Source organism: Pogona vitticeps, chromosome 6 (assembly GCF_051106095.1).
Source record: "Pogona vitticeps strain Pit_001003342236 chromosome 6, PviZW2.1, whole genome shotgun sequence".
NCBI lineage: Eukaryota > Metazoa > Chordata > Lepidosauria > Squamata > Agamidae > Pogona > Pogona vitticeps.
In genome coordinates, this window is record NC_135788.1 from 38,688,848 (window position 1) to 38,705,647 (window position 16,800).

Below are 16,800 nucleotides of genomic sequence, written 5' to 3' on the forward strand. Positions count from 1 at the left end.
ATGATGTATGGTTGGAACCCTCGAGGAATTCTAGATCTAATTAAGGAAAAATGGGAAAGCGGAACAGATAATTCCCAGATGACGGTACAGCATGTTTTAGAAATGAGGGATCACTTAAAGAAAGTAGCAGAAATGGCTAAAGGTAATTTAGAACAAGCTCAAGCCGGGCAAAAGAAAAGATATGATACAAAATTATCTCCAAGGTCGTTTGTAGCAGGTCAGAAGGTCTTATTATTATTACCTGCTGACAACGCTAAATTATTTGCACGGTGGCAAGGACCTTATGAAGTCATCAGACAAGTAGGCAAGGTAGATTATGAGATAAAAACACCTGATAAGAAGAAGAAGACAGGTATTTACCATGTCAATCTATTGAAAGAATGGCATGAGAGAGAAGCTTTGTGGGGTGAAAGTATGGAAGAGGACTTAGGACCAGAATCATCCCTATATCAAGAGGAACGAGTGGAGATTCCTCTGGGGGAAAGTTTAGATGAAGTTCAGAAAACACAAATAAAAGAGATAGAGAAAGATTTCCAAGATGTCTTTTCCACAAAACCGGGATATACCCGGATGGCAGAACATCGTATTAATACCAGGGAAGGCATGGTGGCTCGTAGCGGAAGTCGAAATTGGCCCTTCCACCTAAAAGATGTTATCAACAAAGAAGTGGATGAAATGTTAAAATTAGGGATAATTGAACCCTCGAATAGTCCATGGAGAAGTTATCCAGTAGTAGTCCCAAAACCCGATGGGAAAATAAGATTATGTATTGACTTTAGAAAACTCAATGAGGTATCAAAATTTGATGCATATCCAATGCCACGCATTGAGGACTTATTAGAAAAGCTAGGGGGCGCTAGATACCTCAGTTCGCTAGATCTTACGAAGGGATATTGGCAAATTCCTGTGAGGGCTGAAGATAAAGAAAAAACAGCATTTGTCACCCCAAAGGGGTTGTACCAATTTATAAAAATGCCATTTGGGTTACATGGAGCAGGGGCCACATTCCAACGTTTAATGGATAGAGTTCTGGAACCGGTTAGCACATTTGCGGGAGCCTATATTGATGATATACTTATTTTTAGTAAGAACTGGGAAGAACATATACTGCACATTAGACGAGTATTAGAAGAACTCAAAAAGGCAGGATTAACGGTGAATCCCTCCAAGTGTAAGGTTGCCCAAGAGAAGGTGAAATTCCTAGGTCATGTTGTAAGTAAAGGGGAGATATGCCCCTCAGAAGAAAAAATTGACAAGCTATCTGATTGGCATGTTCCCAGAACAAAGAAAGAAGTACAACAATTTTTGGGATTGACTGGGTATTACCGCCAATTCGTACCTAACTTTTCTGGTATTGCGGCCCCACTTACTGACCTCACCAAAAAGAAAGTGAACAGGTATATTAAATGGGGTAAGTTAGAACAAGAGGCTTTCGATAAGTTAAAATTTATTTTGAATGAGTTACCTAAGAGATATGCCCCTGATTTTTCTCTCCCTTTCATAGTACAGACAGATGCGTCAGATAGAGGTATCGGGGCGGTGTTGGCTCAAGAAAAATCTGGAATAGAGTACCCCATTATGTATCTCAGCAAAAAGTTAAGCCCTCGGGAACGAAAATATGCAACTATTGAAAAGGAAGCATTAGCAGTGAAATGGGCTATTTTGACATTAAAATATTATTTGTTGGGAGCGCCTTTTACATTAGTAACTGATCATGCACCCCTTCAATGGTTAAATAGAATGAAAGATGCCAACCCACGATTGACACGATGGTATTTGAGTTTACAACCATATGCATTTCAGGTGAAATATAAAAAAGGGGTCAACCATGCTAACGCTGATTATTTTTCGCGACAGGGAGAAGGAAGTATGCGCGGTGATGAAGAGCGGACGGCCCACTCCTCCGGGGGGGCGTGTGAAGGTGTAGAGAGAGAGAGTGTGCCGTCCGCAGAGAAGACAGAGGAAAAAGAGGATGGAAAGAAAGAACAGCTGGATAGCAGTGAAAGTAATAAAGAAGAGAGGAAAGGGTTAACAGAGAGAGAGGGGGAGGTAAAGGTGGAAGTGTGCTTGGCTGAAGGGGAGTGGGAGGAGCCAGAAGTGACAGTTGGAGGCAAGGAGAAGGAGAGAGAGGGTGTTGTGTGGTTTAGGGCAGTAGTAGAGGAGTATGAGAAGAAAAAGAAAGATGAGAAAAGACAGGCATTTGAGAAAGTTCGTACCCAGGGTTTATTGAGAGACTTCCCAAACCTACGCGTGGGCGGACTCTTGCCTGATCCCGCACCTCACCAGTACTCACCTGCGCCTATACCAACCCATGAATGGAAAGTGACCGTAGCCCCGTGGAAAGGAGAAGAGCGGCAAGAACAAGGTGGGAGGAGGGAAGAGTTTGAAGAAGGTCCGGATGAGAGGGGGTTGATCAGGCACAAATGCTGTGGGACAATCTGTGCCAAGAGGAGTCCCCCACCCCCTCACTGGGGCTACAAGAAACCCTATGGGGCCCATCGCCGTTAACCCCTTGGGACTATGTTCAATGTTTGGAACATGTTGATGAGGCTTTGTTGCCAAGTTGTAAACCGTTGGAACCGTTAAGAAACGTGCTGGAGGGTGAGAGAAGCAATAAAAGTTCTGTTGTTAAAGTTATAAAGACTCAACCTTTATTATTTCCTGCTGAAATGGAGGGGCCGCCTGAAGGGAAAGGCGAACCTTTTGACAAATACCCATAAGTCGTTTGTGATGGTGATCCAGTTTGAAAGAAATGGATGTAATCTTGTGGTGATGAGGTTTCCTTTTATGTCTATGGCAGAGTCAAAGATACTGTTTGGATTTTTTGTAGGTGGCTTGTAGGATTGCCTACGCGGTGACTGCTGGGGACGGTAACTGGGAGCAGAAGATGAAGCTTGAGACGATCTTTGTTGAATGGCCTGTACTGTTGCGAAGATTGCTGATATTAGGCATAAGACTTTCGCCATTGGTACTTGTTATATCGAGGCTGAGGCTGGATAGAGTAAGACTTTGCTGTCTTTTTAGCTTCATGTAGCTCTTCCAGATGATTATCAGTTTTTTCATTAAAAAGTCCTGTGGCATCGAATGGAAGGTTCTCCACTTTAGTCTTGACATCATCTAGGATGTTGGCAGATCTCAGCCATGCTTGTCTGCGTAAGGTCACTGCAGACATAAGAACTCTGGAAGCAGCCTCTGCTGCAAGCCTAGTCAATAATCTCTGGTGTTTTAACACCGTTTGGGCTTCTGCATAAAAATTCATGAAGCCCTATCTCACATCCTCCGGTGTCATTATGAGAGCAGGTAGGATTTTTAACCAGAGCTGCTTCTGGTAAGCTCCCAGAGAAGTTTGATAGTTTATGAGTCTTAATAAGGAAATTAAAGAGTAGATCTTCCTTCCAATGATTTCCAGTTTTTTTACCCTCCTTGTTGGTGGGAGTAACATGGGACTTTCCAGTGGGTTTAGTACAGCTGGTTTCCACAATGAGCGAGTTCGGTATGGGGTGTTTAAAAAGAAATTTCGTGTCATTACCATGGACACGATAAAGGTTCTCGGTGCGGCGAGAAATGGAGGGCGAAGTAGAAGGTTGTTCCCAGAATTCTTTAACCCTCAGGAAGGTCACCTTGGCAGGGCTGAGGTGGTAGTTCTGGCTCAGAATCTGAAGATGCAATAGAGGAAACTTTATCTGGATCTGAAGAGAAGACATCCCTTTTCCTTTTACGAGTATGTCTTTCGACGTCGTGCGCTGAAGACTGAGTCTGCTGTGAAGATATAGGCACCGTCAATGTCAAAGGAACAGACTCTACAGGGAGAGGTGCTGGAGCTTTAGAACTTTCAGTGTCAACATGTCGACAATGACGATGGGGTTGAGGGGACTCAGAAGAAGAAGAAATACAGATGTATTTCACTTTTTTATGTCTTCGACCTCGATTGGACGACGTTGATGAAAAATCTGAAGAGCTGTAGTCCCACTGATGCCGATGGCGTGTCCGCACTCTTTCAGAATTGTCAGAGTCAGTAGACCTGGTTCGACGTCGATGTTTGGATCAACGTCGAGTGGAGGAATGGTGCTTCTTTTTAGATGAGCACTTCTTATGAGGGGATCTCGACCTCATGTGCGCTGACAAGACCGAAAGAGCCAAAGACCTCTGCCCATGAGAAAATGGGCTATGTGGGGCAGAGGTCAAGCCTGCAGTAGCTCCAGCAAGCTGACTCGGCGTCGGTGAAGAGACGCCAGCAGAAAGAGATGGCTCAGATTGTCGAGGAGGAAGCGATGGAGCTGCCTCCGACAAAGATTCATGGTTTCTGGATGAATCCTCTAAAATAGGCAATGGTAGAGCTTCAGAAATTGGTGGAAGCTGAATAGAGGATTCCTTCGCTTTAACTGGAGCCTTTCCCTTTGTTTGCTTTGCAGGTTTGAGGGAAGGAGCAGCAGCAGCCTTTGACGTAGTAGCGGATTTTTTCAAAGAAACATTTTTTCGTTGTCTTGCTAGCTTTGGGAACAACTGATTGAGGAGAAGCCACCGCTTCAGAGTGAGGAGTGGCTGATGGTGAGGCCACCTCCATGTCAGGAGGCTTGGTGGAGGCTAGAGTAGATTCCCAAAGATGATATTTAAGACGTTGCCTGGCTTTTAGAGCCGCTTAGTAAAAGCTTTACAGTAACTGCAGGATTTTGTGAGGTGGGATTCACCTAGGCAAAAAAGGCAACGGCCATGCCTGTCTTGGTGGGGGATTCTCCTTGAACAAACCACACAACAGCTAAATGGCCCTGAGGGGGACATAAAGCTGAAAAAGTCTTACTGGGAGCAGTTTGTGGGACGGGAAAAAAGGCGGGAAGTCCGAAGCAGCCAAACTTGAGGGGAAAACTGAAAGCAAAGTCCAGAAAAACGAGGTCCACGTCAAGGAATACGATAGTTCTCAAAGTCAGTCCAAATCCAATGTCAAAATACAAAGATATCAGTCCAAAGAATGAAGTAAAAACAGAGCTCGAAGTGAGAGGTTCCAATTCACTAGGCGGAAAAATGGAACTGAGGCTTGGGCGGGCGGAGCATGCACAGTATAGGCAGCCATAAACTTTGTTACTTTTCTCTTAAAGCTCGAGAATGTTCCGAGGACCAACGCTGGTGCTGGATTAACCCTTTTGTGTGCATTCACAGAAGACCACGATGAAGTATTGATTGTTAACTTCAACAAAATAAATAGGGTGTGGGCTACCACAGTCAAAGCACTCTGTTCAGTACACTGCAAAAACAGTGCATACAAACAGCAAGGGACATCTGATATTCTGTGATAAAAAGCCTCCACTTACAAGGATTCCTGTAGAATTTTCTCTGAGAAAGGAAACATTTCCTAGCTCTACAGGACTAAATTCTCCATGTAAAGTATGTTCAGACACATGATAATTAGGAATACCATAAAAACCTCAAACAGAAAAAGAAGTCAGTCCCGCATGCTTGGGTCAGATATTTTGAGCAATAAGATACGCTTCACAGAGGAACTATTCTTTGTCCCATCCATTCTGCATTCCATTACCAGAAACATGGAGCATATTTAAGTTATGCTACTACTTCTGACAACAATGGGCCTAGTACACAAATTTAGCAAACATGGAGTAAGATGCTGAGTAAAGGAATACAACAAAAAGGTGTTTGCTATATTAATTATTTTTATTTATCACTGACTACAAAACCCCCAGGATGGGAGAGAAGTGATCCACACATCATTATTTCCACAGACTGATCTCTCTTCTTCTATCCACCTTTCACCATTACTCAGGCATCTCGTCTATCTTCTTGTATTAAAAAGGGGACTCCAAATGAAACATGTATACCTTTTGTGGGCTATTTGCACAAGATGGTGCACTATCAGCCATGGAACACTCTGCTTGGTCAGTTCCTCCATCCATTTCACCACCATAATTCACTGTAGTATAAGCCTGTATAAAATATTAAGTTTAAACATTCAACTCATATACTTATTTCCTGTACCATGAAAAATAGGAAAGCATCTTGAAAAATATACACTTTCTACAAGCTGGCAACAGAAAACAACTTGGGGTAAGTCAGAAAACACATTAAACTGTGTTATGGTACAGTCTCGTACAACTAAACCCTGAGACTGTCTGGACTGGCCTCCCAGTTACTCTAAGAATATTAGTTTTAGAACTTCCGAGTGCTGTTATGCCTATAACCATTTGCTCCATTTGACAACTACCCTTCAAAGAGCCATCTAAAAGTGAATCTCTTCATACTAACTGCATTTTTACAGGTCTTACTCAAACACTATAGAAAGGTCCTCCATGGAGATGCTAGGCAAACATTTTATTACCTATCTCTTAATTGGCTCAATTTTATCACTCTTGCTGTGTAAGACTATAACCACACAAAGCTGTGACCTCCAGAATCCATTATCCAAATCTAAATCTAAAGAAGTACTCAAGAGTGACAAAGGAGCAACCAGTAGCTACGCTGGGGAAGGTGAATGAGATACTACTGGGTTTTGTTTTTTAATTCAAGGACTTGGAAAACACCAGCACTCCCAACAATAGTGATTAGAAAAAATTAATTCAAAAAGCACAGAAAGTATTTCTGATCACAAAGCACGTGAGAAGGACTAACCCTTTACTACCACCACCACCTTCTGATAAAAGTCTTCCCCATGTTTCTGAAGCAAGGGAAACTCAGACTAAGGGAAACTCAGAATGCTGGTAACAGCCACTGACAGGCATATTGGTCCTCAAGAGGACAAACCTTTTCTCTTCCAGCAATCAGTCAGTAATATCTGAAAAATCATGTTCCAAACATTCAAAATGACTTATCTTAGCTATGTTCAATCTTTCTTAGCCCCTGTCTAAATTATCTTGGACCAGGGACTGTCCTGATCCATACAAATCTACTTGTTTAGATAATTTTTAGTTACTTATAGAAAATAATGCTCCTGCCCACCTGCTTGAAATCTAAAGACACCAAGAAAGGTTGGAATCTTGCTGTGGTCATTCTACAACTACCCTGCCTTCCCATTAGAGCCTTGTGAACCTGATCTGACTGCTTGATATCATTTTTATTTTAATGTTCAGCAATTTGTCGTCAGCTAATAGTAGGCTTTTATTTTTATTCTCCCTCTGGCCTGAATCTTCAACCATATGCTTTTATTTCTTAACTTTTGGTTAATTAGTACTAAATTTTAAAAGTGATTTAAAATTCTATTTAATTTGTTAACTGACTCCATTGATTTTATCAGTTTCATAAGCCAATTGGTAGACATTCGTTTACAGAAAATTGGGCTATTAATTTTGAAGATAACAAAAACAAAAAAACCCCACAAGCCAACTTTTATCTTTGCCAACGCACAAATTAATTTTAGCAACATCCCCAGAAAAAAGAGGGATGCTTTCCAGTGTTCCTCTCCATTGTGAAGTGCTCTTCTAATTTTTAAGAAGGTTTTTCAGTCAATTCAGCTGCTGGCAATTATGCTCAAAACAAACTAACTAAAAAGTGACCTTACCGGAGGCACAATGTAATTTCTTGGCTCGCCAAGAGGCCACTGTGGAGAAATCTTTAAAAAAAAAGGGGAGGGGGTAATTAACATGCTACTATTCTTAGCACATACAGTACTGTAAAATACAGATTCATTATCAAGACATATGCAAATACATGGTTGGAAAAAAACCCCTCTTATGGATGTACACCTAAACATTGTGAGAGTTTGACTATGTCAGGAATTGTGAAAGCAGTGCCATCAGGCAGCAAGACTCCATTACAAATATGGACCTCTAGTGGAGTCACTCAAGCTAAATGGTCAAAGCAGAGACACCAGACCAAGGTTCATCCATCCTCTTAAGATGTAAGTCACATTAGCAGAAGATATCTGACAGGTACAATGGTGATAAGGGTAGAGAAACTCCTGAAGGGCAGTTACTGGGCAGCAGCAGTAGTGGTGGAACACTGACATTGGGTAAGGATCTTTCGCAGACAACAGCACTGGCATCAACGCTAACTTTTGTTAGTATTGCACAGAAGACTATGGTAGCCCACTTCTGAATATTTCTTTCTTTGAAAACTCTTAAGATGAGACAATCCAAAATAAAACAAGACAGTGCTGAAAACAGAGGCCCCACCAAGCCAGAAGGCACAATAAGCTACTGGAGAAGAGCAAAGGACAAGCATGAATAGTGCAACTGCTAATGAAGCCACCAGATTAAAGTCTAAAGCATGTCTAATAGCTATGTGCACCAAGGAGAAAGTAAAGTCTGATACTGTCATCACACGTACAATTGAAACATGGAATGTGATAAGCACATTCCTTCCCTTCTCATCTATACATATCCTTTCCTTCTCATTCATACATGTATTTCCTTCTCATCCACATAGGAACAAACGACACAGCCAAGAGCAATTTTGAAGAGATCACAATTTTGAAGTTCTGCAAAGGAAATTTAAAGACTCTTGAGGCCCAGAGAGTCTTCTCATCCATTCTACCAGTTTTTGGAAAATAACAGAAAGGGAAAGGAGAATAATCCAGGTGAATGACTGGGTACAAAGGTGGTTTTGAAATGAGGGATTTGTTTTGGGGGGGATCATGGGTTAAGCTTCCTGGAAGATGGACTGCTAGCAAGAGATGGCATGAGCCTCCCAAGGACTGGGAAGAATGTGTTTGGCCACAGCATGGAGAACTTCATCAGGAGGGCTCTAAATTGAATTGGAAGGGGGAGGGAGACACAAGCACAGAGGTAAAAAATAGATAAAGCCTTACACACAATAAGAGGAATGGACCAAACAGTTCTAATGGGAATCAATAATAACATCAATATTAATAATAGTCATAAAAATGTACAAAGAAAAAGACAGGTTACTTACCTGTAACCATGGTTCTTCAAGTGGACCTCTGTGAATTCACACAAAAGGGTTAAATCAGCGCCTGCACTGGACCTCTCAGAATCGTCTCGAGCTCTGAATAGAAAAGTAACAAAATTTAGGTTGCCCCTAATGCGCATGCTCCGCCCGCCAAAGCCTCAGTTCCATTTATCCGCCACAAGAACTAGAGCTTGTACTCAAGTTAGTCAGTGACGGACAGTGGGGAGGTTGGGCGGGATTGTGTGAATTCACAGAGATCCACTTGAAGAACCATGGTTACAAGTAAGTAACCTGCCTTTCTTCATCGTGGCCTCTGTGAATGCACACAAAAGGGTGACTAGCATGCTCACTTACTGGAAGGAGGGCCGCCACTGGAGGACGGATGTAAACACTGCTCTCCTGAAACTTGTCTCTCTTTTAGCCCTCAGGTCTAGTCTGTAGTGAGTGATGAAAGTCGAGACATTAGACCAAGTAGCTGTCCTGCAGATGTCAGGCACATCAACTCCACGTAGCAGGGCTGTAGATGAAGTCATGGCTCTGGTGGAGTGAGCCTGAAGGCCTTCAGGTGGAGTTTTATGTTGAAGGTCATAAGCCAACGAAATGGTGGAGACAAACCATCTGGAGAGCGTTGATGATGATGCAGGTGAGCCCTTCTTCTGCCCACAGACACATAAGAACAGTCTATTAGAAGATCGGAATTCTTTCGTCCGAGACATAAAATGCTAGTGCTCGTCTCATGTCAAGGGTATGGAGCATGCGCTCAGTGTCTGTTACAGGATCAGGAAAAAGAGTAGGAAGCATCAAAGGCTGGTTGAGATGAAAGTCTGTGACTACCTTAGGTAGAAATGAAATGTCCGGGTGCAACACTACCTTGTCTTTAAAAAACTGCAAAAATGGTTGAGCAGATCCAACAGCCGCAAGTTCACTTGCCCTACGAGCCAATGTGATGGCCACCAAAAACAGTGGCTTAAAGGACAATAAATGAAGATCTCACGTGGCCATGGGTTCTTCCATTTGTAGCTATACAGGAGGGAGAAGGTTTCCTAGCCTTATCTAAAACCTCCTTGATCTTGGGGAGATTCTCCACGCCGTCAGGTGCATGGCCTCTGTATCTGGATGATAAACCTTGCCCACATCCTGTGTCAAGAGATCCGGCAGGAGAGATAACTTGGTGAAGTCGGAAGCCATTGCCAGAAGCGTGGCAAACAAAGCTTTGCGAGGCCAGTAGGGAGCAATGAGTATTGCCTCTACCCTCATCCGGCGGATCCTTATCAGAGTCTTTTGTACCAGTGGAAGTGGTGGGAACAGGTATAGTAGGACGAAAGTCCAAGGTATCATGAATGTATCCCCGAGGGAGTTCTTGCCATACCCAGCTCTCGAAGCATACAGACTGCATTTTTTGTTGCGATGAGAGGCAAACATGTCCACTGTGGGTGTGGTGACACAGTAAGGTGAAAACTCTTGTCGTTCAACTCCCATTCATGGGATTGGCCTGTCATCCGACTCAGCTTGTTCACCAACACATTGTCGTGGCGATGTGTATTGCCACTGGAAAGATACGGTGTTGGGAACAGAAGTGATCCGGAGCAAGTCCCTCCCTGTTTGCTGATGTAATGCATGGTTGTGGTGTTGTCCGTGATCACCTGCACACTACAACCTTGTATCAGTGGGAGAAAAGCTTTGCTTTCAGGACCGCCATGATCTCCAGATGGCTGATGTGGAGAGTCTGTTCCTGAGTGGACCATAAGGCATGTATTCGGTGCTGCCCGCAATGTGCTCCCCATCCTGTTGGGCTTGCATCTGTTGTCACTTGTACTGTGAGTTGAAGAGGTTGCCCTATCAGCAAGTGAGGGGAGAAGTTCCACCACTGGAGCTGTTGAGCCAGTTCTGGTGACACACGAAGACACTTTGTTTGGCAATCTTTCATGGGATTGAACAGGGTCAAGAACCAAAATTGGAGGGATCTCATTTTCAAGAGGGGATGCACTAGAGCTGGAGTCGTGGATGCCATAAGACCTAACAGGTGTTGTGCATACTTCGCAGAGACACGTGATCCGGGTCGGAATTTCCGACCAGCCTTCTGTATTTTTATTATCCGTTCTGTGGGCAGAAAAATACGCCCCTTGGTGGCGTCTAACCTGGCACCGATGTAGTCCACTATTTGAGATGGCCCGAGATGTGACTTTTTGACATTGATCAACAGGCCGAGGTTCCGCAAAACTTGAAGTATGAATCTTTTGTCTTTTAGAGCCTGGTGTCTCGACGGGGAGACAACTAGCCAATCGTTCTATGTAAGGATAGACTTGAATTTTGTGCAGATGCAGGTAAGCAGCCACTGGTGCCATGCATTTTGTAAACGTCCTTGGAGCTGTTGAGAGTCTGAATGGGAGGGCTAGGAACTGATAAATAGCGTCCTGAAATATTAACTGGAGGTATTTTCTGTGTTTGGGATGGATGGTCACGTGAAAATAGGCATCCTTTAAATCTATCACTACAAACCATTTGTTTTTCTTGAACAGGTGAATTATGGTGTCCAGTGTCACCATTCGGAAGCGTTTTGGGTGAAGGTAAGTGTTTAGTGTCCTTAAATCCAGAATGGGCCTGATTCCCCCATCCTTTTTCGGGACGACGAAGTAACAGGAGTAGAACCCGTTTTTTATGTCTTTTGTGGGGACTCTTTGGATGATGTGTTTCTTTAGAAGAGAAAGAACTTCTTCTAGAGCAGGATCGAAGGAAGTACGCTTGATCTGCCCTAGAAGAGGATATTCTATAAATTCCAGTCGGTAACCAAATTCTATAATGTTTAAGACCCAAGAGTCTTTTGTGATGGCCATCCAATTTTGCAGAAAATGCTGTAGTCTCGTCGTGGGATGCTATCCGAATGGTGTGATGGTGGAGTCAAAGATAATGTTTAGATTTTTTAGTAGGTGGTTTGTAAGACTGTCTACGCTGAGTTTGTTGGGAACAGTGGTTGGAAGTTGAAGACGAGGTCTGTGAAGATCTGTTCTGGGTTAAGTTCTTGAAAGGCTTGTACTGGTGGGAGGGTTGAGAATATTGAATACAGTGGTGCCTCCCATAATGAGCGCACCATTTAATGATGAATTCGCATAGTGATCAGTTTTTTGGGATCGCTAATGCAATCGCATACCGATGGTTCCAATGGGCAAAATTTGCTTTGCGACGATCGTACCGATCATCGCATTGCGATGTCGGGGGAACAGTTGATCGGCGGTTCCAAAATGGCCGCCGGAAGACCCAAAATGGCTGCGCGCAGCATTTTCGCGACCTGACCTCGCTTACCGAGGGCGCAAAAATGCCTGTGCTGTGGAGGAACATCGCTAAACAGTGAGTTTGGGGCCCATTGGAAGTTTAATGCATTCCAATGGGTTTTTCTATTCCGTTTAGCGATGTTTCCAAATAGCGATGGTTAATCCGGAACGGATTAACCTCGCTATGCGGGGCACCACTGTATATTGTTTGCGCCAATTGTATTTACTGTATTTAGGTTGTGGCTGTATGGAATAAGACTTAGCTGTCATTTTGTGTAGCTCCGTGAGAGTTCCATCGGTTTTTTCACTGAAGAGGCGCTTGGCGTCGAAATGTAGGTTTTCTACTCATGTCTTAACATCTTCCATTATGTTGGCTGCCCTGAGCCACACGTGTCTTCGTAGAGCGACCGCTGACATCAGGACCACGGCTGCAGTTTCAGCTGCATGCCTGGTTGATATCTTTGGTGTTTGGAGACCGTCTGAGCGTCTTCATATGTATTCAAGAAACCCTGCCGTATGTCCTCTGGAGTCATCTTAAGTGCTAGTAGACTCCGCAACCATAGCTGTTTTTGGTAAGCCCCAGGGCTGTTTGGTAGTTTGTGACACAGAGGAGGAATGAGATGAGAGAATAACTTTTTCTACCGAGCACTTCCAATTTTCTGCCTTCTCTGTTTGTTGGAGTTATGTGGGATTTTCCAGTTGGTCTGGAGCAGCTTGTTTCAACTATCAACGAGTTGGGGATAGGATGTTTTAGTAGAAAATTGGTATTGCCCCCATGGACATGATACAAATTCTCTGTACGTCTAGATATGGGAGTGGATGGTTGGTTCCAAACGTCTTTGTTAATATCCATTAAAGCTGGTATAAAAGTTAGGCTAAAGAGTGGGGATCTTTCTTGGTTTATGACTCCAAAAATGAGATCTTCTGTAGGTGGAACAGGTTGTTCAATATCCATTTTGAGGGTTTTAGCCAGCCTGGAAAGTATCTGGGAATATGATGAAAAATCTTCAGAAGGAGAAGAGGCATGGTTGTCAGCTGTATCAGACTCAACTACATCTCCTCCTGGTAATTCTTCCGCGGATGCTTCCTGAGGAACATCATTCTCAGGGGCAGAGGAGTCACCTGAAAATATCTCCTCTTGGTTGGAGGTAAAAGTGTGATGAGGCCGTTTTGGGAAATATTTATCGCCGTCACGGGGGGAAGAAGCAGTTTGCTGGGAAGATCACACACTAGTCGACGCTGAAAATGGAGGAGTTGACTGCCGAACCCTTCCTTGTATCTCTGACAATGTCTTTTCTTTTGTCAACGTCGATGTCTGCGGGGAGACATCGATGGAGAAGAGGAAGAAGCATACATATATTTCACCTTCTTCCTTCTTTGACATCTATCACTCCATGTCGAGGAAGTGTCCGAAGAAGAGTAATCCCTTCTGTGTCAACGCCGATGCTTCTTGTGCCTTGGTTAATATCAATCAGAGTCGTCCGATCTATCTCTATGACGGCGTCAAGATGATCAAGGAAGCACCACCACCTCATGTTGAGGAGATCGACGCTGATCCGGAGAAGTATGTTTAGTTTTCGCTGAGCACTTTCGAGGTGGAGAGTTCGGTCTTGAAGCGACAGAGAGCACAGACGGAGCCAAGGATACCCGCCCAGTGGACACAGGGCTATGAGGGGCAGAAGCCAAGCCTGCAGTAGCACATGCAAGCTGGCTCAGCATCAGAGAGGCGATGTCTTCAGGTGGGAATGGCTCCGCTTGTCTGGGAGGGAGCGAAGGTGCTGCCTCCGACAAAGATTGAAGTAAGATAACCATAAAATAAATAGAAAAAACAGTTACAAGAACAAGCTCAATGTGAGAGGTTCCAAATCGCTTGGTGGAAAAACGGAACTGAGGCTTTGGCGGGCGGAGCATGCACATTAGGGGCAACCTAAAACTTTGTTAATTTTCTATTTAAAGCTCGAGAAGATTCCGTGAGGTCCAGCGCAGGCGCTGATTTAAACCTTTTGTGTGCATTCACAGAGGCCACGATGAAGAAGCAGGCACCATATCATAAACATCAGAGGAATATAGGAAAGAAACAAGAACTGGAAATCTTCACTCAAGGCGGGTAAATGACTTGACAGGAATAACTGAAACTTTGTGGGATGACTCCAATGACTGGAATACTACAACTGAAGGATATAAATTGTTCAAAAAGAACATAAATAGAAAATAATTTGGAGTAGCAGTATATGTTAAAAATACACATTCCTGCACCGAAGAAATACAGGAGGAGGAGATTGGCTGTCCTACTGAAAGCATCTGGATCAATGTAGCTGGGACAAAAAACAAAAGGAACAAGGTAGTTAAGAGTTTCCTACTGACCACCCGATCACGGAGAGGATGCAGATGAAACTTTTGAAAGACAAACTGCAAGTATTTTAAAAAGACACAATGTAGTAGTGATGGGAGATTTCAATTATCCTGATATCTGTTTGGAGGCAAATTCTGCCAAGAAATTCCTGGCTTGTGTGGCTGCTAATTTTCTCCTACAAAAAGCAGAGAAAAAAACTAGAGGACTAGTTATCCTTGACTTGATTCTAACCACAGAGATGACTTGGTGGAGGAAGTGGCAGTACGGAAAACTCTGGGCAAGAGTGAGATTGTTCTACTAGAATTCTTGATTTCAAAAGAAATCAAAGCAGATTGTAGCCACACAAATACGCAGGATTTTAAAGAAGCCTATTTTAATGAATTCAGTACAAGGATAAGTAAAGTCCCACGGCAGGAGATTCTAACAAGAAAAGGAGTCCAAGAAGTGTGGGAGCTTCTAAAAAAAGAAATTCTAAAGGCAGAACTACAAACAATTCCAAGAAGAACAAAATGTGAGAAACAGCTTAAAAAGCCAGTGACTTCACAAAAAGGTCAGAGATGACCTGGAAACTAAAAAGGACACCCATAGGAAGTGGAAGGAAGGCCAGGCCACCAAGGACGAGTACAGACAAGTAGCAAGGAACTGCAGGGGTGGCATTAGGAAGGCAAAAGCTGAGAATGAACGGAAGCTAGCTAGAGACATTCAAAGCAACAAAAAAGCATTCTTCAGGTATGTGCGTAGCAAAAGACAGAGAAAAGAAACAGTGGCTTAACTACTCAATGAAGATGGGAAAATGGTAATAGAAGACAAAGAAAAGGCCGAGGTGCTCAATTCCTATTTTAGCTCAGTCTTTTCCCAAAGAACAGGCTATGACCCTCCAGACAAATGTAAAGTGCAGCAAGGAACAAGATTGCAGCTGGAGATTGATAAATAAACAGTCAAGGAATACCTTATTACTTTGACTGAGTTCAAACCTCCAGGGCCAGATGAACAAAATTGGGTATAATAGCTAACACCCTGGAAGACAAAAATTCAAAATGATCTAGATAGATACCACAGACCACAAAAAGGCAAACAAGTGGTCCTAGGTCAAATAAAACCTGCACTTTCTCTAGCACAAAACTGACCAAACTAAAGATGTCATGGGTATATTATGAGAAGTCAAGACTCACAGGAAGACAAAAATCTTAGGAAACATTGAAGGCAACAGGAAAAGAAGGCAAAATATGAAATGGAATGACTCAAAAACAGCAGCAGCCATTGCTACAGGAGTTGGGCAGGGTTGTTAAAGACAGGACAGTTTCTAAATCATGTGGTTAAATGATGACACATAACAACAGGTAAAACTACCAGCCTCAAAGTTTAAGGATTCCTAATATATCAAGATTAGTAACAAAGGCTACTTACAAAGGATGAAATCTGAGCAAATAATCAAGATGGGGCAATGAGAGAAAGTAGAAGAGGCAAGCAATCTCCGTATAAAAATGCATTTTTAAATTGCATATTTCATCCTCAATTTCAAGATAATTAACAAGATATCATACCTAAATATCTCAGTCCCTACAAACATAAATGTACAAAGATATTATTTATACCATAACACCTGGAATGGTTTTCTTTGTGTTCATTTGTTCCATAGTCTCACACCTCTACATCTAAATCATTCTGCATATTCTGCAATATTCAAGAACCTTAACTGCAGATCAGACCTATCATCAAACTCCGTTTTCATAATTAGATATGGTAGTGATGAATTATATTCACACTGGGTACCCAAGTCGGTGGAGTGGATAGCATGAAGGACTAGGACTCCAGAAACGTGGGTTTGAATTCTTGCTCAGCCATGGAAATTCACTGGGGGAAGTGAGTGGCATTTTAATAATTGCTCTGTGAACATTTCACATACTTTGAAACAAAATTCACTCTAACCTGGTAATTGTAAGTTGGCTGATAGCCTACAGGAACTTGCTGTTGAATTAATAAAGCTGGGGAGCCATACGGATATGCCTGAAATTTCAAAAAACAAAGGTACAATGGGACATTTTCTCCTTAAATATGATTCTTTAAAATCATAAGTTTTTTGAATACCAATTATGAAAATTGCCCCAAATGTCTCTTTAAAACACTGATTAAGGATAAATAGCAGGATTTCACTAGTATGCATCTGTAGCTATACAACCCTCCTTCCCAGGCAAGACAGGGAGCCATAGCTTATGTAAATATAGAAGACAAACCAGGAAATCTCATTTTCTTGCATATGAGTAAGAGATGTAAAACTTTAAAAAAAAACCCTTTCTTCTCCTGGTTGGCAATGAACTGCAGCTTATT

General features: G+C 42.8%; 1 protein-coding gene across 3 annotated transcripts in view; it reads right to left on the reverse strand.

Moving 5' to 3' along the window:
* DAZL (deleted in azoospermia like) overlaps positions 1-16,800 on the reverse strand; it is a 36,505-nt gene that overhangs the window by 9,977 nt on the left and 9,728 nt on the right. For all 3 annotated transcript variants that reach the window (XM_020780110.3, XM_020780126.3, XM_020780119.3), the window contains exons 7-9: positions 16,402-16,479; positions 7,502-7,552; positions 5,829-5,933 (exon numbers count right to left, since the gene is read on the reverse strand). In XM_020780110.3, coding sequence (XP_020635769.3) covers positions 5,829-5,933; positions 7,502-7,552; positions 16,402-16,479 — 234 coding nt within the window. The remainder of the gene's footprint in view (positions 1-5,828; positions 5,934-7,501; positions 7,553-16,401; positions 16,480-16,800) is intronic.